General features: G+C 34.6%; 1 protein-coding gene across 3 annotated transcripts in view; it reads right to left on the bottom strand.

Moving 5' to 3' along the window:
• The window catches only part of LOC106880499 (phosphatidylinositol 3,4,5-trisphosphate 5-phosphatase 2A), a 96,761-nt gene that overhangs the window by 44,341 nt on the left and 26,967 nt on the right, over positions 1-25,453 (bottom strand). For 2 of the 3 annotated variants that reach the window (XM_014930474.3, XM_014930475.3), the window contains exons 2-6: positions 13,074-13,238; positions 7,496-7,559; positions 2,838-2,988; positions 1,760-1,868; positions 320-460 (exon numbers count right to left, since the gene is read on the bottom strand). In XM_014930474.3, the coding sequence (XP_014785960.1) occupies positions 320-460; positions 1,760-1,868; positions 2,838-2,988; positions 7,496-7,559; positions 13,074-13,201 (593 nt within the window). In that variant the 5' untranslated portion in view covers positions 13,202-13,238. Of the gene's footprint in view, positions 1-319; positions 461-1,759; positions 1,869-2,837; positions 2,989-7,495; positions 7,560-7,730; positions 7,804-13,073; positions 13,239-25,453 lie in introns of those variants that run through there. The other variant, XM_052967330.2, reaches the window with a different exon arrangement.

Below are 25,453 nucleotides of genomic sequence, written 5' to 3'. Positions count from 1 at the left end.
AATATTGTAGAATTCTAATTAAGAAGTTTCAGGCATTAAAGTATTCAGTCTATCTTTACCAACTGTGTTATTTCAATTGTTCTAAAACTAGGTTGTATGATTTACCATTTTTGATATGTTAAATATCTTACAAAGAACAAAATTCAAAACAATCTAAATATACCACAGCAGTCAATGGAGCACAATGCAGTCCTCTGACCTGCAAGATTCTCTTAAACCATCTCACCTGTACCAGCATGGAAGACAGACGTTAAAAGATGATGATGAATCAAGATAAATTAGATAATTATTTTACTTAAATAGATGAACAATGTCTTACTTGACTAAGGGCTTAGCTATAGTCCATAGCAGTTTCTGAAGACCAGGTAATTTGGTGTTTCCAGCTTTCATTGAAACAAGGTCTTCATCTTGACCTTCATCAATGTATTGCTTGAGAATGGTCATAAATTCACCTTCAGTTCTGATAAAGGAAGAAAAGACACAAATTATATAAATGTACACATAATTGTAACATATGCTTTTAAAGAATCACTATCAAAATCACACAATCCCTTTGGTTTAGATAATAATTCCAATCAAAACTGATTCACTGTTAACTTAAGGTTTTCAGGCCTTAAGCATATACATAACTATTATGAAATTTGATGACAAATGATTAACTAAACTTTTCAAAACATACATTTTATAGAAAAGCAAAAACTAGATGAGTTTAAGATGGATGAATATCAATATCTTCCTACATCAGTATAACTCATGACATACAACCATTCCAACTCCTTTATCTTGTAAGCAATGTATGATATCACTGAGTCTTCCTAGAGTAATCTCATACTACCAAATCTCTTGCAAAGCTATTAATTTTGTAGCTTAGGCATGTATGTAAGTTGCAAAATATGACAACAGTGACCCTATTACAGCCACTAGTTAGAAAGGTGGATATTTTGGTTACTGATAATAGAGACAGTTATCCTTAGTAATAAGAAATAATAGCACATACACTCTTCAAATTTATGTGTAAAATGCAGAATGTAAAAAACTGATACTGTAAATAAAAAAATATTCTTTCTGCTTTTGAATATTGGTAGGAGATGGATATGTGTGTGTGTGTGTGTGAGTGAGTGAGAGAGGGGGGGAGAGGGAGAGAGAGAGAGAGAAATGTATGTGCAATTCAGTGACATCTTATCTCTGAGTTACTACATCATAAGATCTGACCTTGCCATTTCTCCTCACGTCTTCTACTATGAGGTCTTCCATTCAACACAAAGCACTTCTTCCTTCAAAATTCATTGCCTAATTGCATAAAATATCTATAAAGCACAGCACACATCAACAAATGCCATTAATGTTCAGCCACTCTTCAGTTTACTTGTGCACCACTTATCTTAATATAAGTTCATGCAACATATCCAATGAATCACTCAACTCATTTTTCTCCTGTCTCTGCTCTCATGTAACAATAGCACCACATTGAAAGACACAGCTTACACAATATGGTATTTGTATATGGTTTCTAGACAGTTTCTTACAAACAGGTTGACATTATCTGATCAATATCACTTTCAGATCACTTATTAGGTAACTGCTGTTACCTACTGATTTAAGGTCATGATCTAGTTTTGATACTTGGCTGATATAAATTATCTTGTGCAGCTAATACTGTTGGCAAAACCCCACAATCTCTCAGTTTTGTTTTGTTCTTCTCAAAAACTGATATTATACACTCATCAGGGATCAATTAAAGTAAATAAAACCCACTTACTTGGACAAATCTAATCTGGCAAAATTCTTTAAGAATTGCATTCGAAGAGTACTGACAGTATTATGCCGTGCACTGGGATCTGCTGCATTGGCTTCAAAATCATCATCATCTGAAAATGGAGTTTATGTAATGTATTTAAACTTGTAGATATTTGTACGAGATCCACAAAGATTTGCTACTCTTTTAATAATTTTTATTTCACAGTTCCAAATAAAAAACCTTCATGGATATGAAATTTTAACAATGATTATTACAGAAGAAAATCTTAGGATAAAATTAGGAATTAAAATTTCTATTTTTGATGGCTGAGATATGCATAAATAGAAATAAAGGTATATAAAATTGTAAAAATAAAAGGGCAGAGGTAATGTTGGTGGGCTTTAATTTTTTTTTTCTCTTTACTTTTTGCAGTACTGATATTGTGTTTAATGGCTAATTAGAAATAGGACTGTTAATTTGCCTCAGTAGACAAGTCTAAAGTAATAATGTAATATCTTTTAGTCTGGAGCCATATATTTCCTCTTTGGGAAAAGACAAAGGTTTTAGCTAGAAGTAAAGACAAAGCAGGAGTTGCTTAACAATACAAACCTTTAGTACTTCATAAATTTATTTTAATATTAATTCAGACTATTGGGCATTTTCACAAAGTCCTGTTGAATTTTTAGATTAGACACCTGATGCTGCTACTATTTTTTAGAGTAGGGTTTCAGAAAAGACATTTGCTCATGGTCTAAAAATTATTTTTCTGTCCTGGTAAATTTAGTGAAGATTAGATATCTCATTTGAAGGAAGGTAACTACAGGTAGAAGTATTAAACTTTTCCTGATTTCACTAAATTTACCAAGACAAATAAATATTAGCAAATGAATTTTCTGAAGCACTGCTTTAAACAAAAGTAGCAGTATTAGATTTCTAATTTAAGTATTCAACAAGTGAAAACACCCAATACTTTGTATAAACATTAAAATAAATTTATAAAGTTCTAAAATTTGTACTGTTAAGTAACTCATCCTAAATTTAATGCAATAAGATATAGGTTAAATATTTACTTAATTTGTTCAAATTAACAAAACTTTACCTGAATCAGGCTCATCAAGTTTTTCTGAACGCTCTACTGCCACAATTTTTTTCATGGCACATACAAGACCATTTTTATCCCCTCGTTTCATATATTCTTGAACTAGGTGGGATAAATCCACGAATCTAGGCTCCAGCAAACTGTTTTCTGACTGTAAAAATATTAAAATGGTAGACATTTAACAAAATTGAAATTAATCTATAGAAATGGGTAGCAAGTAAATATCAAGATTTCATTAATACCACTTGGTACTTACACATGCTAATATTTCTCAAATTATATTTAAAAATAAAGTTTCTATTGAGTCTTATTGCTAAAGATATTAAGAGTAATTTAGAAACTGATCAAGCTCAGATCCAATTAAATACGTAGAATCTCTCATTAGCAACTTTTAGTTCCCATATGCTTTACATCAAAGTTTAATGATGATAATAATAATAATAATAATAATAATAATAATAATAATAATAATAATAATAATAATAATAAAAAAATGATTTCCAATTTTAGCTCAAGACCAGCAATTTTGGGGGAGAGTAAGTCAGTTACATCAACCCTAGTGCATAATTGGTACTTATTTTATTGACCCCGAAAGGATGAAAGGAATTTTAACTCAGGACAGACAAAATGCCGCTAAGCATTTTGCCTGGTGTGCTTATGATTCTGCCAGCTGGCTGCCTTAATAATGATTATAATTATGATGACAATTTGAACTCATAATAATAATAATAATAATAATAATAATAATTAATTTGTTTTATTGGCCACAAGGGCTAATATCAATTAAAAACATATAAGGGCAAAGACAGGACGAAGGTTACAAAAGGTTTTGTCCGAAAAGGTAGGAAAGTTTGTCTAAACAGAGGAAGAAAAAATAATAATAATAATAATGGTTCGAAATTTTGGTACAAGCCAGCAATTTTGGCGGAGGAGTTAAACCGATTACATTGACCCCAGTGTTCAACTTGCACTTATTTTATCAACCCCCAAGAGTGTAAAAGGTAAAGTTGACCATGGCAGAATTTGAACTCATAATAACAATAATAATAATGGTTTCAAATTTTAGCACAAGACTAATGATTTCAAGGGAGTGGGTAAGTTGATTACATTGATCCTAGTACTCAACTGGAACTTATTTTATTGACCCTGAAAGACTGAAAGGCAAAGTTGACCTTGGTGGAATTTGAGCTCTGAATGTAAAAATGGATGAAATACTGCTAAGCATTTTGCCCACTATGCTAATAATTCTGCCAGCTCACTGCCTTAATCATGCTACTGCTGATGATGGTAATGACAGCGATAATAACAATAATGGTTTCAAATTTTGGTACAAGGTCAGAAATTTTGGGGAAGAGGCAAGTTGATTACATTGACCCCAGTGTTCAACTGGTACTGATTTTATTGACTCCCAAAAGGATGAAAGGCAAAGTTGACCTCAGTGGAATTTGAACTCAGAACATAAAGACAGACAGAATGCCGCTAAGCATTTTGCCTAGCATGCTAATGATTCTGTCAAATGGCCCACCTTAATAATAGTGATGACAATATTAATGGTTTCAAATTTTGGCATAAGGCCAGCAATTTTGTTGAGAAGGAGCAAGTCAATTACATCAACCCCAGTGCTCAACTGGTTCTTATTTTATTGACCCCAAAAGGATGAAAGACAAAGTTGACCTTGGTGGAATTTGAGCTCAGAACATAAGGAGGGACAAGATGCTGCTAAGCATTTTTGTCAGCATGCTAATGATTCTGCCAGCTGGATGCCTTAATAAGAATAATGATGATGATGACAATGATAATAATAATAACAATAAAGGAGGTTTCAAGTTTTGGTGCAAGGCCAGCAATTTTAGGGGAGGGATTAAATCGATTACATTAACCCAGGTTTTCAACTGATGCTTATTTTATTGACCCTGAAAGGATGAAAGCAATGTTGATCTTGGTGGAATTTGAACTCAGAATGTAAAGACAAACAAAATGCTGCTAAGCATTTTGTATAGTGTACTAATGATTCTGCTAACTGGCCACTTTCATAAAAAAAGGATGATAGTGACGTAGTCTTCCCGATACACAAGGACCTCTAGAGATAATCAAGATGATGATGACGATAATAATAATAATCCTTTCTACTGTAAGCACAATGTCTGAAATTTTGGGGGAGTGTTACACTGGTACTTAATTTATCAACCCCGAAAAGATGAAAGGCAAAGTTGACTTCAGCAGAATTTTAACTCAGAGCATAAAGATGGATGAAATGCTGTTAAGCAATTGGCCCAGCACGCTAACGATTCTGCCAGCTTGCCACCTTAATAACAATAATAATGATGATGATGATGATGATGACAATAATAATAATCTTATAATAATTCTGCTTGTCATTACGTTACTTAGCCCATCAGTAACACTTTCACGTGATTAGAGAAGAAAAGAGAGAGAAAGAAAAGAGGGTAAGAGAAACATCCATGATGTGAAGTAGAGGGAATGTAATTGTAGTGCTTTCATGTGATTAGTTGAAGGGAAAGAGAGAACAAGAGAAAGAAAAAGGAGAGAGTAAAAGAGGATAAGGTGAAGAGTGAGGTAGAAAGAGAAAGAAAGAAAGAAAGAGAGGGAGAGTAGTGTCACTGACATGTGGAAGATGGAACGTAATATTTATTACGTGGTTAAAAAAGTTAGTTGAAGGTACTTATATAGAGGAGAGTTAGGAACATTTTTTAATATCACTTATCACTTAACATGCATATCCCAAACCTGCTATTCACTTTAGAAAGAAACCAGCCCACAATTACTATCAATAAATCACAGGGCAGACATTTGATAAAGTGAGGCTGTTTTTGCCTGAACCTGTATTTGGCCATGATCAGCTATATGTTGCATTCTCAAGGGCTCGCAAATTATCTGATGTGAGAGTGAAAGTTATGAACACTGACAGACAAGAGAAAAGAAGAGGGAGAACTTACACAAAGAAGTATTGGATTGGAAGGTGTACATAAATTGAAATTTGTATCGGCTCTGACCCATCACCTTGGCTTATAAGTTGCCAATGATATGGTTTTCAGAGTATGCCATGTTGTACTAAATTTTTACCCCTGTGAAATTGTGACTCCTATATTTTACATATCAAATAATATTTTTTAACTATAAATGTTTTGTTTTCTAGGTAATTTTTTCTGTTTATGGGGAAAAAATGGAAAAATAAGAGTGTATATTTACTTTATGAACGCTGTGTATTGAGTCTTTAAAATTGTGCATAAAGTATATAACGTATATATATAAAGTGCATTAAGTAATGATCATTTTCCAATTTCCTTCAACTTTCAATGAATAGCAGATGAGCAACTATCTTTTGATACAGATACAACACAGGCTAAGCTTTCAGGCATTTTGGATAAAAGTTTTCAGGAATAACCCAATAGCTTTACTATTAATTCCGTGAAATATTCACGAGTTCTGCAAGTAACAATAATGGTGGTTTCAAATTTTGGCACAAGGCCAGAAATTTTGAGGGAGGGGTAAGTCAATTACATTGACCCCAGTGTTCAACTAGTACTTATTGTTCTGGCCCTGAAAGGATGAAAGGCAAAGCTGACCGCAGTGGAATTTGAACTCATAATGTAAAGACAGATAAAATGCTGCTAAGCACTTTACCCAGTACTGGTAACAATTCTGCTAGCTGGCTGCTTTAATGATGATGATGATGACAATAATAATGGTTTCAAATTTCAGGCCAGCAATTTCAGAGAGGGGGACAAGTCAATTATATTAACCCCAGTGCTCAACTGGTTCTTATTTTATTGACCCTGAAAAGATGAAAGGCAGTGTTGACCTAGGTGGAATCTGAACTCAGAACGTACAGATAAACAAAATGCTGCTAAATATTTTGCCTAGCGTGCTAATGATTCTGTCAGCTTGCCACCTTAATAATAATGATGATGATTTCTTTTATTTGCCACCAGGGCAAAGGATGAAGTCCGGGCACAATACAAAAACAGACATAAAGTGTGGGGGTCTACATATAATGAAATGATAAAATAAAAAAAAGAAGTATACATGGTATACCATAAACATGAAAGGAAGTTTGCATAGTATACAAAGGTAAAAAAAAACAACATAATAGTGATGTAGTCCTCTTCTTACAGGAGGGTCTCTAGGGACAATCAAGATAATAATAATAATGATGATGATGACAATAATAAAGATAATAATAATAACAACAATAACAGCATAGAGAATGTTTTAGCCTCTCATTGGGGGCAAGCACTTCATAATAATAGATCATAAGAACTGAACAATGCTTTGTTTCTAAAAACTTACTGCATCACTTCATAGTGATAGATTACCACAAAAATACGGTTTATTTTTAGTTGCATTTGCATGAATACTTTCAAGAAAATAATGTACAAGGTTACAAGATATAAATTAATTTTGAAACCATAATAGTATGTTTCATATACTCTAATGATCAATGCAGTCAGCTGACTGAGACAATTCAACTTAACATATATGTTATACACACACAGTGTATATAATGTATAGTTTAAGTACGATATAACAAGCAATATAAGTCTGTAAAGGTTTGTTAATACTTTTTGGCAAGTAATTAATATTTTAATAAATTTTTAAAAAATTAGAAATCAATGTAAAGCAAGTATGAATCTTACTTGAACAGAAAGTTTGCCATCCAAATCAGGGAGGATTCGATATTTGTGAACACGTCCTTGACAACTACAATCAAAATAAAAGTATACAATGTACTTTAACAGTTTCACTTACATCTCCTATTTAAACATATTTTATAGATGAATATGCTTCTAAAAACTGCAAATTGGTTATATTCTGAACTTGTATCTTAGTTTTCAACAATGTAAAAATGTTTAGGTTAGTGATATCAATTACATTAGTTTGTCCAGTATACTGAAAGGCATCACTTAGTTTAAAGGCTGGCTCTTCTGACCATCCTCATTCAAAGTAGCAAGGAAAAATAACTGAAAGGATGGAAAAATGCATTTATCATTTGAAACTGAAGAACAGGAAGTGACACCATTGACATTATGTTACTTCCAGCTAAAACTGACTAAAGTAATTTCTGGTTTGTGAGAAGTGTTGAGTATAAAGAAAAAAAAAACAACCTAATTTAAAAAAAGAAAAACTGAAATGTTTGCTGTCAGTTGCTTGGGAGCATAAAAAATGGATGTCAATCATATTGGCTAAACGAGGCAAAATTTAACATCTTTGATTTTGACAGCTGAATGTACATCTGATGTCACACAGAGTACATGAATGTGACAGTTAAGCATGATGGTGCCAATGTCATGGTTACACCAACATATACCAGAAAAAGAAGAGATCTTGGTGAAGACTAGGTTTCTATTTGCTAGAAGTAACAACAATCCAAAACACATCACAGGAATAGTCTAGGAATTTGTCAAAAGCCAGAAAATCTGAGTGCCATAATGGCCAGAATAACTAATGGATTTAAATCCAAAAGAAAACTTATGGACATGAGTATTCAACACTGAAGTCCCAGAAAGTTGAGTGAATTGTATGATTGTATTGCCATACTGGGAAGAAATTCCAGGTTATTTTCATAGAATCAAAATTAAATCTTCTTAGGTGTAATTGAACAGCAAGCTAGGATAAATTTTGCAGAGTTCTTAAGCAGAAAAGATGACCTTGGAAGGTTAGAAAAAAAGTGAACAACTGGTAACAATATGTAGAAGCTAGGCTAAACACTTGGTATCAGTTCTAACTAAAAAGTGAGGCCTGTGTGGTTAAGAAATTTACAACCATGTGGTTACAGATTCAGTCCCACTGCATGGCAAGTGTCTTCTATGAGTCTCAAGCTAACCAATGCCTTGTAAATGAAATTGATAGAGGGGAAACTAAAGGAAGCCTGCTGTATATGTGTATTTGTATGTATGTGACTTTGTGGCATGTGCATGAATGATAACATTCCACAAGTTTACTTGGTGAGACAGTGATATGTTTACATCCTTTGTTGATATTATGACCAACTGTTGTGTTTTTGAAAATCCATGGAATAAGAAACTCTTTACCTGTAAAACAGGTATGGCTTGGCAAGAGGAAGTGCATCTAGCTGTAAAATTCTGTCCTAAATACATCCTAATCAACCTATGCTAGCAGGGAAAAATGGGATGTTCACTGAACAGATGAAGTGAGGGGAGAAAGAGCAATGTGCATGACTCATTTGGAGTTCTCTGAGATGGAAGGGATGAAGTTATTCTCTGCTCTGAGACCTGACCTAATACTTGCAACACAACAAGCTCTGGTAAAGGCACCTACGAACCAGGTGGTAGTGTTAAACTAGTCAATGGATTAACTCTACCTTCCAAGAACAGACATAGCCCATCCAATAAATTTCCACACAGTTTCCATCTGCTAAAACTTCCCCTGTAAAACTTCAGTCAACCTAAGGCTATGGCAGAAGACCCTTGCACAAGAAGTTTTGCAATAGAATCAAGCCTGAAATCACAGTTATGAAATGAATGTCTTAATGACACAGCCACAGTGACACCCATTGATTACCAACATCTGTTCACTTTGAGAGAATAAGAGAACTGATTTGTTGCAAATAATGAAATAAGAATGTCTGAATATTTCATGGTGTTATTGAAGAATGATAGAGATGCATCTCATTTTAGAAAGATACATGACTCTATCACAAGGATACAGAGTATGAATAAAATAAAGCCTACTCCCTTAGGGAGCTACACAGGCTGAAGTAAGTAAGATAACAGAGGGATAAAACTATTCATTCTCTTAAATAATGAAATTGCATGTAACAGAGATAGATGGAACATATTTAGGTTTTTTGAAGTATTGTGAAAGAGCAAATAATAATTATTCTCGTTATTTTTATAGTTTAAAACTGTACAGAATACCTGAAGATGTAGTTAACCAATAGTAAGATAATGGTTTAAAGTTCTGACACAGGGCCAACAGTTTTTAAGGGGAGGGAAAGTCAATTACATTGACCCCAGTATTGGACTGGCACTTACCCTCTGGCAATGGAGGTGAAATCAAGTATGCAATGCCATTTCACTTTTTTGATAAGTGCACAAATGATAATCTATGATAAAGTAATAAAAAGGTTAAATGCAGATGAATGACTCATGAGACCAGCAATGGGTTCAATAATAAATTTAATGAACAGGTAAGCATACTGCAAAGCTTTGCACCTGTCATTTTTCTCTGTAATACTTGATATACTGTAACAGGAGTTCAGTGCTATTTTTGGAAACCTTTATATATCACTACAACTAAAGAAAATGTACTAAACTGAGAAGAAAAGCCAAGTTCATTATGTCAAAGTTATGAAAAAAAATCAAAGTACTAGTTAACAGAAAGTACAAAAAGTCAATACCATTTGGGAAATGACTTACTTAATATATAAGAAATACAGTGATAAGAACTCTATACTGTTGTTTTTGTTTATTCCTAAGGAACCCTGATTGAGCAAATCCAAGGTACACCAACTATGAGAATCCTATCCTATATATTATTCATTATGATTGTTCTTTTTCCTAAGACAGTAAGCTATAGTTTGAGGGTGTTATTTCTTACAAGCTGAGTATCACAAAGATTAGCTCATTGCACTCAGTATAAGCAATGAGTCTACAAAGTGTGCAGTGAGATTTCTTAGAAGACTAATAAGCACTGAGTATTCTAGAGTTCTAAATGCTCAAGAATACTTAATACTAATTATGAGTGTAGACATAGCCCTATAGTTAAGAAGGTTGCTCTGCAGCCACATGGTTTCAAATTCCATCAGCCCTCTTTGCAGAACTTTGGGTATGTGTCTTCTATCATAGCCTCCAGTTTACCAATAGCTCATGGATGGAATCTCATAGCAGAAACTATGCTAAAGCCTGTCACGTGTGTGTGTATTTTTATTAATAAATATCTACAAAAGGTGCTTATTAATGAAAAATTTAAACATAAGGAAACACAAAAATTAGTGCTTTTTAAGCACTGATTTACAGACACTGCCTTGTCACATTTCTAATAAGAATATGAAATGAAATCTACAATCTGCTCAGATGACTTACTAAAAGTCAAAATTACTTTCTGTTACTTTAAGTAGCACTGCAAAATGTTCAAATTAAAGTATAGTAATTGGAAGTAATAGCAGAGCTGCATACAGTTACTTATATTAGAGAGAGAAATCCTCAACAAAGGATTTGGGTAGGTCTCACAAAAGAAGAGAAAACTCAAGAATGAAAGTGTTTCACTGAAAACATTTCATAAAAAATTATTTTAAAATTAGATTGGTGTCAATGACATGCACTAACAATTTGAACAAATAAGGTGTGAAAACGATTGACTATTTGAATGGCTTGTAAGTTTTGCTATTTGATACAGTACAAGGTCATCTGCTGGCTTTGTGGCTTTAAAGATAGGTGGATATCCGTAAAATGAAGAAATTTTTTCTTCATAAGAAATTATTCTTGATAGAAGCAGTAACAATGTAACTCTATTTCTTTCTAACTTTGGGTAAATAATCTCACTGACATTGTGAATACCCAGCAAACAATTAATAACTAAAAAATGCCAATGTGGATCCCTTCAAGTAATCCATCTGAATTCTTTATTTTCTATCTGGAAAATAAATAATCAGATTTGCAGAGTTAAAAGTGAGATCCTAATACTCCGGACAAAACAGTCACATATTATGGAGTTCACCTAAGTGTAACAATCCATAGCCAGTCACAACAACAATAACAGCAACTAATAGAAGCCTTATTTTTTTTGAAAATATTCTGTAATTAGTAAGTTTCTTAGATTTCATTTGTTTGAAATTGAAGTTACTAGGCATAGTGATCCTGTGATTAAATTTTTGACGTATAAGTCACAAGTTCAAAAGTAAATATTTTGAAAGTCACTGCAATTTTTGCCTAAAACTTTCAAATAATATAAATGCAATCAACGTGATTAACCAATGCTATTGATAAAGTTACCTAATGTAATTCATATTTCAAATTTTAACACAAATTTCTTTACCCATCTTATCATTTTACTTTTCTTATAATTTGAATTGTTTAATTTCAAAGTGAACCTTATCAAAGGTTTGATATAATTGTGGGGTTCATGCTTTTGGATTTAGCCTTTCCTTACAATAAATAAAAAGTAAAAGAACACATTTGAAAAGAGGCGCATATTGTTTTGAAACATTGAATTATGTACACAGTTTATTATATTTTTTTATGAAATACTAGCAGAGGCACCCGGCGTTGCTCGGGAATGAAATTGTTGCTTATATACTTGAAGAAAAAAAGGCAAAATATGCTGTATAGAAATTTGGGAGGACATTCTGTAGATGGACTCTCAGATGAATGATGGCTGGGCGCCTCTCATGAATGGGGAAAATTGAAAATGTGCCAAAAAGCCTCATTGGTACTTGGAAACTTTTACGAAAATTAAAATGGGGATTAAATGAAAAAAATGATTTACGTGAATATCCTCACAAGAGTAATTGAAATAAATGGCGATTGTGGAACCCCCCACGCACGCACACGTGTGTCTTTGTAAATATGTTTGTATACATTTATGTATGTGTGTGTTTGTAAGAGACAGATTGTGAGTGAGAGAGAGAGGTTTGTTGTCATGTATACGTACATGCATAAATATACATACACTTTTGGATGTATGCATATGACAACACAGCCCTTGACTCACTCACACTCTGTGTCTTACAAACACGCACGCGCGCGCATACACACGTGTCTTTGTAAATATGTTTGTATACATTTATGTATGTGTGTGTTTGTAAGAGACAGAGTGTGAGTGAGTCAAGGGGTGTGTGTGTGCGTGTGTATGTGTGTGAGACAGAGTAAGAGAGCGGTGTGTATGTAGTATTTACTCTCCCTCTCTCTCTCTCTCATACACACTCACACACAAAATAGAGTGAAGCTTTTTGCGGTTGTTACGTCAATACCGGAAGTTGACATTGAGGAACCTTTTTAAAGAAGTGAATCTTAAATATAAAGCAATATTATTTATTTTTAATTAAAAAAATCAAATGAAGAGCCTAAGATTTATCCGAGGTCAAATTATTCATGCATTACAAGTATGGAAGCATTTGGTTAAGTCGATTTCACGTGAAAAGCGATTACACACACATCTCTGTTTTATATATAGTATAGATAGATGACAAGAAAATCATTTCAATCAGTAGGGATCAAGGATGAGAAAATAATGTAATGTAAATGAAATGCTTACAGAAGACAAAGCACATAGGCTCCTGGTACAGTCTCACTTTCTCGTATAAGAAAACTTCCATCCTCTTTGTTTTGTAATAGACGCTTTTCGGCTTGAAGTCGAGATATGCCTTTATGAAGAAAAGCCATTTTGACTCCTGCCAAGAGGTTATTACCCCTCTAAAATCTGAAAGAAAATTTAATGTTTGAGTGAAAATTTTAAAACTGCAGACAGGTTCATTATTTTTTCCTGTACAGAATACATAACTATTTATAAAATACTCATGAAAACAAGTCAGTATAATATATGAAAAGTATAGTTTTCCAACTATTTCTAGATGTCGATGATGTTAGAGTAAAAATTACTTTGAAGTGTGTATCAGGATCCTGTTTTCTATCATAGATTACACACATTCCATCAACCTGTCTAAAAACTTTTTCTGATAGTAATCAAAGCAACAATTAAACTTATTGAAAAAAATGGAACAAGATATAACTGGATGATGGACATTTGAATGTTAAGTAGAAATGTTGGAAAATTATTTTTCAAGTACATTTTTCATGATGGCATTAATGTCTGGAATTGTGTACCATGCCAGTATGGAAGGCGGATGTTAAACAATGATGATGAATCATGTATAATGAATATTTAAATTATGAAATATACATTCTTGAAGATGACACATTATAATGTAATAGATATTTCTCTCTAAGTAGAAACATCAGAGATTTAAATTACAAATCAGTTTAATCTACTTTGTTACTTGTCATAGTATTTGTAACCTTGAGTGCAAGTCTTTTAACTGTATTTAGTCAATAACAAATTTAATCTAAGTATACTGACACTATCTTTAATGAAATGGCATTTACAAATGTGAGCAGGTTAATACAATATAATAATGTAATATGATCTTTTTAATCAATTAAGTTAGATTTCTGATAAGAACTCACTCATGAGATCATTATGTCTATATATCCTGGTAGTATGAAAGAACTTTGGTTATTTCAAGAACTTAATTCAAAATTGCCATCAGTATCCATGGCTTTTTAAAATATTTTCTTTCTCTTTAGAACTATCCTTTGACAAAGCATCTATTATTTGGCTACATAACAAAACGAATTCAACATGAACATTTGCCTTGCCACTGTGAACAGTATATGTAAGTGAAATGAAGCAGAATGCCAAGTATGACGGAAACTGATCTGTAGTTAAAATTTTCAACTAGAATTTTTCTTAGATATCTTTAATGCATGCCATGCTAGTACATATTGAAGAGTTTTACTCAAAAGTATATCTTATTCCTACATATATAAGGAGATTAATTTTTCCTAATGTCAAATCTACCTAATTTGCAGACTTTAACTATAAATCTCTACACTTACCACCATTTTTCCCCTCACATAGCTACTAGATTTTGATACATGTACAAAACAATGTCTCTGATAACAAGTTACTATCTCAATGCATTCAAATCTACATTACACCTATAAATTGAGGTAATCTCTAGAGTATTGCTTGACCAGCTACAAATAGCAGCCAAATCTCCTTAATAAGAAATTCTGCTGTCTTAAGGAAGGTAGAAAATACATTAGACAATATAGTTCGACATACCCCACCCTGCAAAAAAACAATGCCCCATTGTTAAACAATCAACCAAACAACATGACACTTTCAAAAGATACTGTCAGTTCACTTCTGTTAATGCAGTCTATTTTCCTTTCAGGCCACTTTTCACTACATTACTCTCAAAATGCAGTTGTTTCAGAGAAGTACATCATGCCACCTAATTTAATATCACTGTCTTGCTCTTTAGTGAAGTTTGCTCTATTACAAGCATTAAGGCCAAGTTCCCTAGCAGGGAGTTATGACTTCATGAAGCACCAACACCATCACTAAACTTCACTAGATTGCTTGATCCTGAACAGCTTGTCTCAAACACCCAGCCTCTTAATTTAACACTCTTTTCTCTAGCCAATGAAATGACATCCTATCTTGAAATCTCTCAGTACTTTGAATACACTTTCTGGGTAATGTTTTTCTATTTGTATCATAGCTTTCTAGTTTCAAGAGTTTCACTACTACTACTACTACTACTACTACTACTACTACTACTACTACTACTACTACTACAACTGCTGCTGTTATTTTTATTAATTTCACCACTTTTATGATTTATTTTTACTGCTGTAAAGATGGGGTGCTGTTGAATTACTATCTGTATGCATATTTTTCTTTCCACACTGTTTTTGCTATTGTTATGGTGTGATGTATCTTTCCATCCAGTCTGACTTGGCTGTAGAAGGTACTGCGTGTTGTGCAAATCCCAGAGTAACAGGCTACTGGACCAACAGAGGCAAGATTATATGTTGAAGAAATTTGCTTTGCAACCATATGGTTTCAGGTTCAGTCCCACTGTAAGGCATTTTGGGCAAGTGTCCTTTACTAGGATTTTAGGCCAAACAAAGCATTGAGAGGATTTGGTACACCGAAACTGAAAGAAGACCATTATGCGTGTAGTTTTAACAGAGGAATACAGTTATGTCTATGTAGTGCAGAAGTGCACTTCTCAACCATGTGGTTTAGGGTTCAGTTACAATGCACAGCATCTTGGGCAAGTGTCTTCTACAATAGCCTTGGGTCAATCAAAGTTTTGTGTGTGGATTTGGTAGATGCAAACTGAAAGAAGCCATTTGTACATATAACTACATGTGCGCCAGTGTGTTTGTTCACAGTAGCACTTTCCCCCAAATTGCTCAGCTGCAGGCAGTACATCTGTCATTTCCCCTGTCAATAGGTCATCTGCTGGCTTTGTGGCTTTAAAGATAGGTGGATTAAGATATCCGTAACTGATAAAACAGGGAAGGGTAAATGCTAGCATGGAAAAACAAGTGCAAAAATAAAACTAATGAACAAATGAATGAAATAAGGTGAAGTCACAATAAGATGAAAACAAGAGCAAATAATTAAATTTGTCAAAAGGGAGGGTATTGAGACAGAGAAAGAGAGGGTAAAAGAGAATTTTGTAGGGAAAAGAAGAAAGAAGAAAAGCGAGGGAGGGGAGACTGACTGAAACCTAAAATTATGTGTGTACATAAAGTTTCCACTGTTCTGCATAAAATGCAACACAAACATACTACATACATGACCTTGGTTAAAGAAACAGATAGAGAAATATATATACGTAAGGAAGGAGTGTACAGAGTAGAGAGCTACACCATACGAATGGTGAGAGGAATGTGTGAATAGAAGTGCAGAGAAGGAGGTTGGTGGGGAAATCTGGTGTAGTGAGTGAAAAGCATATTTTTGGTTGAGTTTAATAAAAAGAAAACAAATGCACAGACACAAAAACTAGTCAAAGTCAACAAATAAACATGATTTAAGATGGTGAGGAAGTGCATAAGAAAATGCATGGAAAAAGAATTCAAAACAGAAGAAATGATCTTATATAATACTTTTTGTAATAGGCCTATGTAAAACATAAACTGAGAGCAATAGAAAAGTTATGCAAAAGTTATTGAATTGTATAAAGATCTAATATGACAAAAAAAAAAAAAAAAAAATTAAGAGTTTGGAAAAAGTGTAAGAGAGTTTCAACATGTTCCAAATAACAATAACAACAATAGATGAGAAATGTGAATAGCAGTGCATATAATCAAAAACTTCAAAGAATGCTTGCAACAGTTAAATAATAACAGATTTTCAGTTTAATGCCACTCAAACACAGCATACATTAGATGGAATGACAGTAAAAGCCATATCTGGTTGGGCATGCTCTTTCCAAAATTGACCAGAGGCCTTGAAAGGAATTCAAAAGTGAGACAGATTCAAGGTCCATGAATTCTTTTGTGGGTAAAATCTCAACATGAAACAGGTTTTTTGTTACCTTGGTATAAGTTCTGTATAAAGGGAATATGGATTTTAGCCCTATACACACACTATTCCTTTGTCCAAGAAAATGCCATTAAATGGGTATTAGGTTGTTGGGGGTCATTGCAGTTATGCAGAGGCTCTTGTTAATTTTCATTTGCTTCTGAGTCTTTTCACATTCTGCTGATGAGCTAACAAAGCAAGTTTTTGCAATAAGAGTAGGTAACCTTCAAGGTGCCTCTATAGTATATACTATAATACCTGTGCCCCTCGCCTCCATCTGGAAAATGCCTACATACCAGGTATAAGCATTTTCCAGTTACATTCAATGGAGATTTAGTGAATATGAAGGGATAGAAAGGAGAGAAGATTGGGAGTAGTGTGTGAAGGGGGAGTGCAAGTAGGTTGAGAGAGAGAGAGAGAAGAGGGAGGGAGAGGTAATGAGAGAGACACTTGAAGGACAAAGCAATCCTATGAGATTAGAGATGGAAGGATAGATATATATCTACATGTGCACACACACACACACACACACACACACACACACACACACACACACACACACACACACACAGAGGAGAGAGAAAGATACTCAAAGTACAGAACAAGCCTAGTAGAGTTGGAAGGATATGTATATATCATATGCATATACACTCATACATATACCTATATATACACACATATATATATTGGGTCATCTCATAAATAATGCGGATTTTTCAATTGCATGAACTAAAAGTTGGAGAGGGATGAGAGAAACTATCTGCATCAACTTGCTATAAAAGCAGGTGGTAATTTTACGTTGTCTTTATTCTTAGTGCAAGTTTTGAAGAGTGCAGTTCGATTTTAACAGTTATTTTTTCAAAGCTACAATGAAAGTGACAAAAGAGCATATTCAGCATATTTTGCTTTATGAGTTCAATAAAGGCAACAATGCAACAGAAAGTGCAAGGAATATTAATGCAGTATATGGGGATCAGACAATAAATATAAGCCAGTGTCAATAGTGGTTCCAAAAGTTCCAAGCCAGAAACTACAGCCTAGAAGACGAACCTCATCCTGAAAGAACTGTAGAGCTTGACAAGAACGTCCTGCATACCCTAGTGGAACAATATTTCATCATAACTGTTGAGGAACTAGCAGTGAAGCTTGGATTTGGTCATTCAACTATTCACTGACATGTGTGTGCCATCGAAAAAGTCAGCAAATTGGGTCAATGGGTTCCTCACAAACTGCCTGTGTCAAATTGTGTGCAGAGAATGGATGTTTGCTCTTCTTTGCTGTCACATCTCACAAATGAACATTTTTTTTTGGACCGAATAGTGACTGGTGGCGAGAAATGGGTTCTCTACAAAAATGCCAAGCGCCAAAGACAGTGGGTAGGGAAAGGAGAAACACTGGCACCCCAGGCTAAAGAAGGTCTTCACCTATGTAAAGCGTTGTTAACTGTTTGGTGGGATATGAAAGGTTTAGTCCACTTAACTTTTAAACCCAAACCAAACGATAACAAAGGAGATATACTGCGAGCAGCTTGAGTAACTTAAGTCAGTGCTAGAAGAAAAACGACCATCATTGGTTTCAAGACGAAAGGTGTTCTTCCATCAGGATAATGGCGGGCCACATACAGCGAGGATGACATTCCAAAGGCTGGAGCAGTTTGAAAGGGAAATGATGTTCCATCCACTATATTCACTAGACATTGCCCCATCCGATTATCATTTATTCTGCAGTCTTCAAAATCATTTGGAAGGAAAAAATATGAATTCTGCAGACAAGGTCAGAACAGTACTGGAGGAGTATTTTTCATCACAGACAAGTGAATTTTGGAAGAGGGGCCTTGCAAGTCTACCAGATAGATGGAAGAGCATTGTAGAAAATAAAGGAGAATATATTTTAGATTAAAAAAAGAATTTCATTTATCTTAATTTTGAAAAATAAAAGAAGTATAAAAAACCGCATTATTTATGGGATAACCCAATATGTAGAAACAGAAAGAGTGAGAGAGAAATAACAGAGAAGGATGTGGAGAAAAGAAAAGGCATTTCAAATGTCTGTTGATTGATTTGCTTTTACAGAAGTATTATATATACTTATATACATATACATAAATACATACACATGCAAGTCTGAGACATAGTTGCTTGTAGGTGTGTGTGGTTTAGGAGAGGATGTAAGGGTGAGGATAACCGAAAGGTTAATGCATGTGTGTGCATGCATGTGTGTGTATACCTATGTGACTGCCTGTTTGTGTGTTTGTGGGTTGTAACCAGAGAGACAGGATTCAAGTATACATGGTGGGGGCAGAAAAAAATTTGATAATACCATAAGTAATAATGCCAGTGGAATCCACCATAGATACTGAGGTAAACACTTGAACAGTACACAGAGGATTTGTGACAAAGCAAACACATGGTACAAGGCTGATGAATATCAAGGAGTGATGTTTGTAGAAGTCACACTTCATTGAGAGTTAGCCTGTAGGTTAAGGAAGGCTCTGAGTGACAACAAACTCAACATTTAGAATGTTGAGAAACCAGGGAGGTTCATCAGATTACAATTATGTAGGACGTACCTCTTTAACAATAGCACAAGCACTGGTAGGAACTGTGTGATATGTACCTTTAACCCCAGTATTAACTGTAGGACAAAGAATGCAGCCTATAGTATAAAGTGCATAGAAGGGGTTTGTAAGGACAGGAACACAGCATACATTGGAGGCACTTCTAGGACCTTAGTAGAGAGGTTAAACAAACACTGACGAGAGTACAATGATGGGAAATAGTTGTTTGTGCTCTATCAGCATGCCAAAGACTAAGATGGGGGGCATGTTGGCTCGAATTGATATTCATATTTTATCCAAACATCCAAAGGGCCTTTCATTTAGACAAATATGAGAATATATCTTCATAAATAAAACATCACCCATAATGAATATGTAATACATGTAGAAAGTAGAGATACTTCAATGTCACGGGTACCATACACACACTGCATGCTGCACAGCAGTTAAACATGGGCTGTGACCACTGAAGACATGTGAAGGCTTGAAATAAATGAAGCTAGTATGTTTTGATGGATGTGCAATGTCAATGTGCATGTACAACAGAGTGCAAGTGTCTTGGGAGAAAAGTTGGGCATAAGAGGCATCAGACGTAATGCACAAGAGAGATGACTGCGCAGGTATGGTCATAGGATGACATATGGATGAGGACAGCTGTGTGAAGAAGTGCTGATCTTTAACTGTAGAGGGAACCTGTGGAAGAGGTAGACCCAGGGAGACATGGGACAAGGTGGTGAATCATGATCTTCAAATGTTGTGCCTCACAGACGTAATAACAAGTGACCAAGATCTTTGGTGATATGTCATGCTTGAGAAGACCCATCAAACCAAGTGAAATTGAAGTCATAGCTGATGCCAGAGTCGCGTAACTGGTACTCATGCTGGTGGCACGTAATAAGCACCCTTTGAATGTTGGGTGATATGCTGTGCTTGATAAGATCTGTCAAGTCAAGTGAAATTGTAGTTGTGGCCAATGCCAGTGTTGCATAACTGGCACCCATGATGGTGGTACATAAAAAGCACCCTTCAAACTTTGGGCTCAGAGGCAGTGACAAATGACCGAGACCTTTGGCAATATACTGTACTTGACAATACTTGTCAAGCCAAGTGAGATCATAGTTGTGGCTGATGCCAGTATTTCATAACTGGTACCCATGCCGGTGGCACATAAAAAGCACCCACTATACTCTTGGAGTGGTTGGCATGATGAGGGGCATCCAGCTGTAGAAACTATGCCTAATCAGATTGGAACCTGGTGCAGCTCCCCAGCTTACCAGTTTTCAGTCAAACTGTCCAGCTCATGCAAGCATGGAAAATAGATGTTAAATGACAATGATGGTGATACATATACAAATATATCTATACACACTTACATATACATATATAAACACACACACACACACACACAATTCGTATATTCAAAACATTAAAAATAAGAATGGAGAATCAGACATCCTCGAAAGCTTATTTATTACAGTATTACATACAATGCATTTACTTTAAATCTCTACCCAACATGTGTTTCTACTGCATAAATATCCTAAGATGTGGCAACCAGTTGCACCCTGTGGGTTCAAATGTATCATTAGTTAATCCAAGGCATACATAAACATGCAGTTTTATTCAAGGTGTTACCACTGGATTTTGGAAGTGAACTGATGAATTTGGTGTTTGATAGTCTTATTCTAAGTATAATTTAGATGGGGGTGGGGGTTTAGAGCAGAAGGTAGCAGGAGGAGTTGTAAAATATGATATGGCAATACAATCTGTTATCATTTAAACCTAAAGTAACCCTTAAAGTTTTAAATGGAAAAGCACAATACTAGACTTAGTAGTCAGACAAGCACCAAATAGGTCAAGATGTTTTATCCACAAGCACCAAGTAGGTCAAGATATGTTTTATCCACAAGCACCAAGTAGGTCAAGATATGTTTTATCCACAAGCCACATTAGATACAGAGAGTAAAGATTTTCAGAAAAAATAGGTGTATTAAGAGTAATTAAGAGAGCATGCACTGAAAAGGAAATAAAAATTTGAAAAACAAAATAAAAAACAACAACCATATATTATGGTGTAATGCAGGCTTCAAAAAGCAGGTAGAAACATATATACCTGCAAAACTTTTCAAAATGAAGAAAATTTCGAATGCAGGAGAATAGCTGTAAAAACAGCATGAGAAAATTAGAAAATATACCTTTTTAGACAAAGGAAAGTGGCCAGCACCCACTACAGACAATTGAATTCTGTATCTCTCTCTCTCTCACACACACACATACGCATATAAAACTGGTACTCCATCAGTTACGACAAGGGTTCTAGTTGATCCTATCAATAGAACTGCACCACTCAGGAAATTAACATGCAACTGGCTGAGCATTCCACAGACTTGCATACCCTTAAAGTAGTTCTCAGGGAGATTCAATGTGATATAATGTGAGAAGGTTGGCCCTTTGAATTACAAGTACAACTGGTTTTCGCCAACTATGGACTGGAGCAGCATGAGATAAAGTGTCTTTCTCAAGAACACAATGCTCCACCAAGTATTGAGTTCATGACCTTACTTTGTGAGATGAATACCTTAACTATTTAGCCATGCACATTCATTATACACATACATACATACATACATATATTCATACATACATACACACATATATTCATACATACATACACACATATTTTATATATCTATTTTTAGAAATGAAGAAAATCTCAAATGCAGGGGAATAGCTGTGGAAACAGCTTTAGAAAATTGGGTAAAATATCCCTTTAGATAGAAAAAAGTAGTCAGCACCTGCTACAGAGAATCAACACACTGCGACAAAGATATTTTGGTCCAGAAGGAATGGCAATCTCAGAGTTAGTATGAGATATGGGGATTGATATGAACAATGATGCTTTGTTTATGTACATGTCATCAAGATGGTAGCAATGTGTGGGCAAAAGGCCAGGACTCAGAATTTTTAGAACAAGTAACCAGAAAACTATTCTAGTCCTATGAAGGACATTTGATGCCAGCCATCTCGACTACAATGTTCAACTATGATCATCCCACAGTATCAAATTAACAGTGGAATCTGAAGCAATTCAATGGTACTACACCAAGAAAATTGTTTCCATGAGACAGTTGAACTACTAGGAGAGGCTGAAAGAATTATGACTACTCTTCTGTGTGAAGATGCATTGATATACATATGGAAGATCTTGGAAAGACTGAAACAAAACTTTGGCATCGAGAATCATATCAATTCCTGAACAGGACATCATTGCACAGTGCCAAAGGTCCCAACCACCCCATCTAGAGTAAGGACCAGATACTGCAACAGCTTGGGTTTCAAGGGATCATACCTGTTTATTTCATTGAAAATTCTGAAGGATCTACATGGAATGCAAGTAGATGTTTTCAAGAAGCACCTCGATCATCTACAGCCCAGGATCCCAGGTGAATTTATATTATGGCAAGAAACTCAAACAAGGGCAGCAACATCAAACTCCCTTATTCATTAAAAACCAACCACATAAGAATTGCCATTGGAAAGGTGATGAAAGTGGTGGTGGCCCAGCATGACCACCTTTGGCCAGAACACAAAGAAAACAAGAGCACTTAGAGAGTGCAAACCTTTGCCAAGGCAACACCAACGTTCTCTCAACAATTAGTCAGAGATGATTTTTGAAATGAGGATATCTGAAATAAACTTGACTGCTCTCACAAATGAGGTTACTAAAAATAAACATTACCACACTCAAAAATTAAGTAAAAATGTGGGAAAAATAATCCAGAATCTTTGTCTGGTACCTGATCTAGCCAAATGATAGTCATAGAATATGAAGGTGGGTGTGCAGGCCATGTTTGTAATGCTGTGTGTGTGTCATCTGCAGTGGGAACAGAGACAGTTTTTCCTATGAAGGCCTTTTTTAGTCTATTCATTGATATAGTGTCTTTACGACCATTAAGGTCTATAGAGAAAAATGTATCCGTGCTTGGAAGAAAATGGAAAGGAGCTGCATATGGTGCTGTTAACAGATGTTTAACAACATTGTTGCATACAAAAACATGAGTCCAAGAAGTAAAGCTTCCTTCAAGGCAGAACTAGAAATGCAATTGTCAAGTAGGCAAGAGGTTTTAAACAAGTGTGATATATTCAAAATTGGTGAAACTAAAAATTGTCAAGGATAAATTAAATTTATTTTTGTTACTGAATATGTCAGTGTTATGTAATTTCTGAACGATTTTGCTGCTGTTTGTTTTCTTTATTCATTAACTTCCACTAAGATAGAGACGTGAGTAAAATCAATAATAGAAAAATGAAAATAAAACTGTGGAAACAGGAGTGCCGGCATAACTTACGTGGAGACCATAAGCATGCTTTCAAGGGAGAAAATCAGAGAAAGACTTGAAAGTCAACGTAAGATTGTAATACTTCATGTAATGTAAATATAACAAACAATCCAGAATCCTTATCCGGGACCAGATCGATCCCAAAATCTAATCAGTTCATGCCAGTCACAAGGCCAAACATCCCTGAAAGTTTCATCCGAATCCATCCAGCGGTTCTTCAGATTCCACGAACAAACAAACACAACTGAAAACAATACCTTTACCTTCGCTAAGGCGGTGGTAATAAAGGAAAAAGATATATGTATTAGCATCATCGTCATCATCATAGGGCAAGCAGAATCTGTTGCTGAGGCAGTTTTTCTACAGCTGGATCCCCTTCTTGTTGCTATTTTCAAGCAAAGTATTATTTCACCAAAAGCGAGATATACTTTCCAAGGAAAATTAGAAACAAGCAACATCACCTGATGCTCATTTACAACCATCACATGATCTCTAGAAACATAAGCACACATTCATATATATATATTCTTTCCTTTCCTGAGTGTCCAGTAACACAATATCTGTATCACGTCCTCACGTTGTTGTTTTTTGGTCGTTTTTCTTGTTTGAACTCACTACATGTATATATATATATATATAAAAATGAGAATGTGTGTCTGTCTGTCTGTGTGAATCCCTAAAACTCGAGAACTACGCAACCAATTTCATTCAAATTTTACACATGCCTTACTTAGGGTTCCAGTTGTGTTTTAGTCAAAAAAAATTTTAACTTCTTGCAGAGTTCGAGCCCACAGCAACATAATATCTCCTCCACTATTTAAGTATTACGTGTCAAAAGTGAAACAAAAACACTCATGTCAAATACTTTCACTTTAAAAATGAAACTATTCTAACTGAAACAATCACATTTCGATACTGTAATGACAGATACTTTCAGAGAGAGAGAGAAAGAGAGAGAGAGAGATGTATATGTATACATATAGATGTATATGTACACGTTATTCCACTAACTGAAACAATCACATTTCGATACTGTAATGACAGATACTTTCAGAGAGAGAGAAAGAGAGAGAAAGAGATGTATATGTATACATATACATGTACACGTATATGCATAGATATAGATCTATATGCATACATGTATATGTATACACATGTGTAGATGTATATATATATATATATATATATATATATATATATATATATAGATGTACATGTAATATGTACACATATATACATATATATACATGCATACAGATATCTATACATATATACACCCATCACACACAAACACATGCACACAAACACACACATTAGTCATTTGTTTTCTTATCCAAAACTATGTCAAAAGTACTGAACGGATCTTTATGAAATTTGGAAATTATATTCTATGTATAACGGCCATAACTCCCATGAAAATTCATATATTTTTGATGTTGATGAAATTTTAACCCGAACATAACAGATGGGCATTATTTGTAATTCAACGGTACAACAGTGTAAGACTACCCTTTCAGATATACTTACATTGTGATTTCTGCAATGTGGTGCATAAATTGTCAAGTAAATGAGACGCATCTTTGCCTCCACTGATTCACTTGCAAAGTGTTGAGTAAAATTATTTCGTTGCAGAC

Source organism: Octopus bimaculoides, chromosome 4 (assembly GCF_046866305.1).
Source record: "Octopus bimaculoides isolate indiv1 chromosome 4, ASM4686630v1, whole genome shotgun sequence".
NCBI lineage: Eukaryota > Metazoa > Mollusca > Cephalopoda > Octopoda > Octopodidae > Octopus > Octopus bimaculoides.
This window is presented reverse-complemented; position numbering and strand designations above follow the sequence as displayed.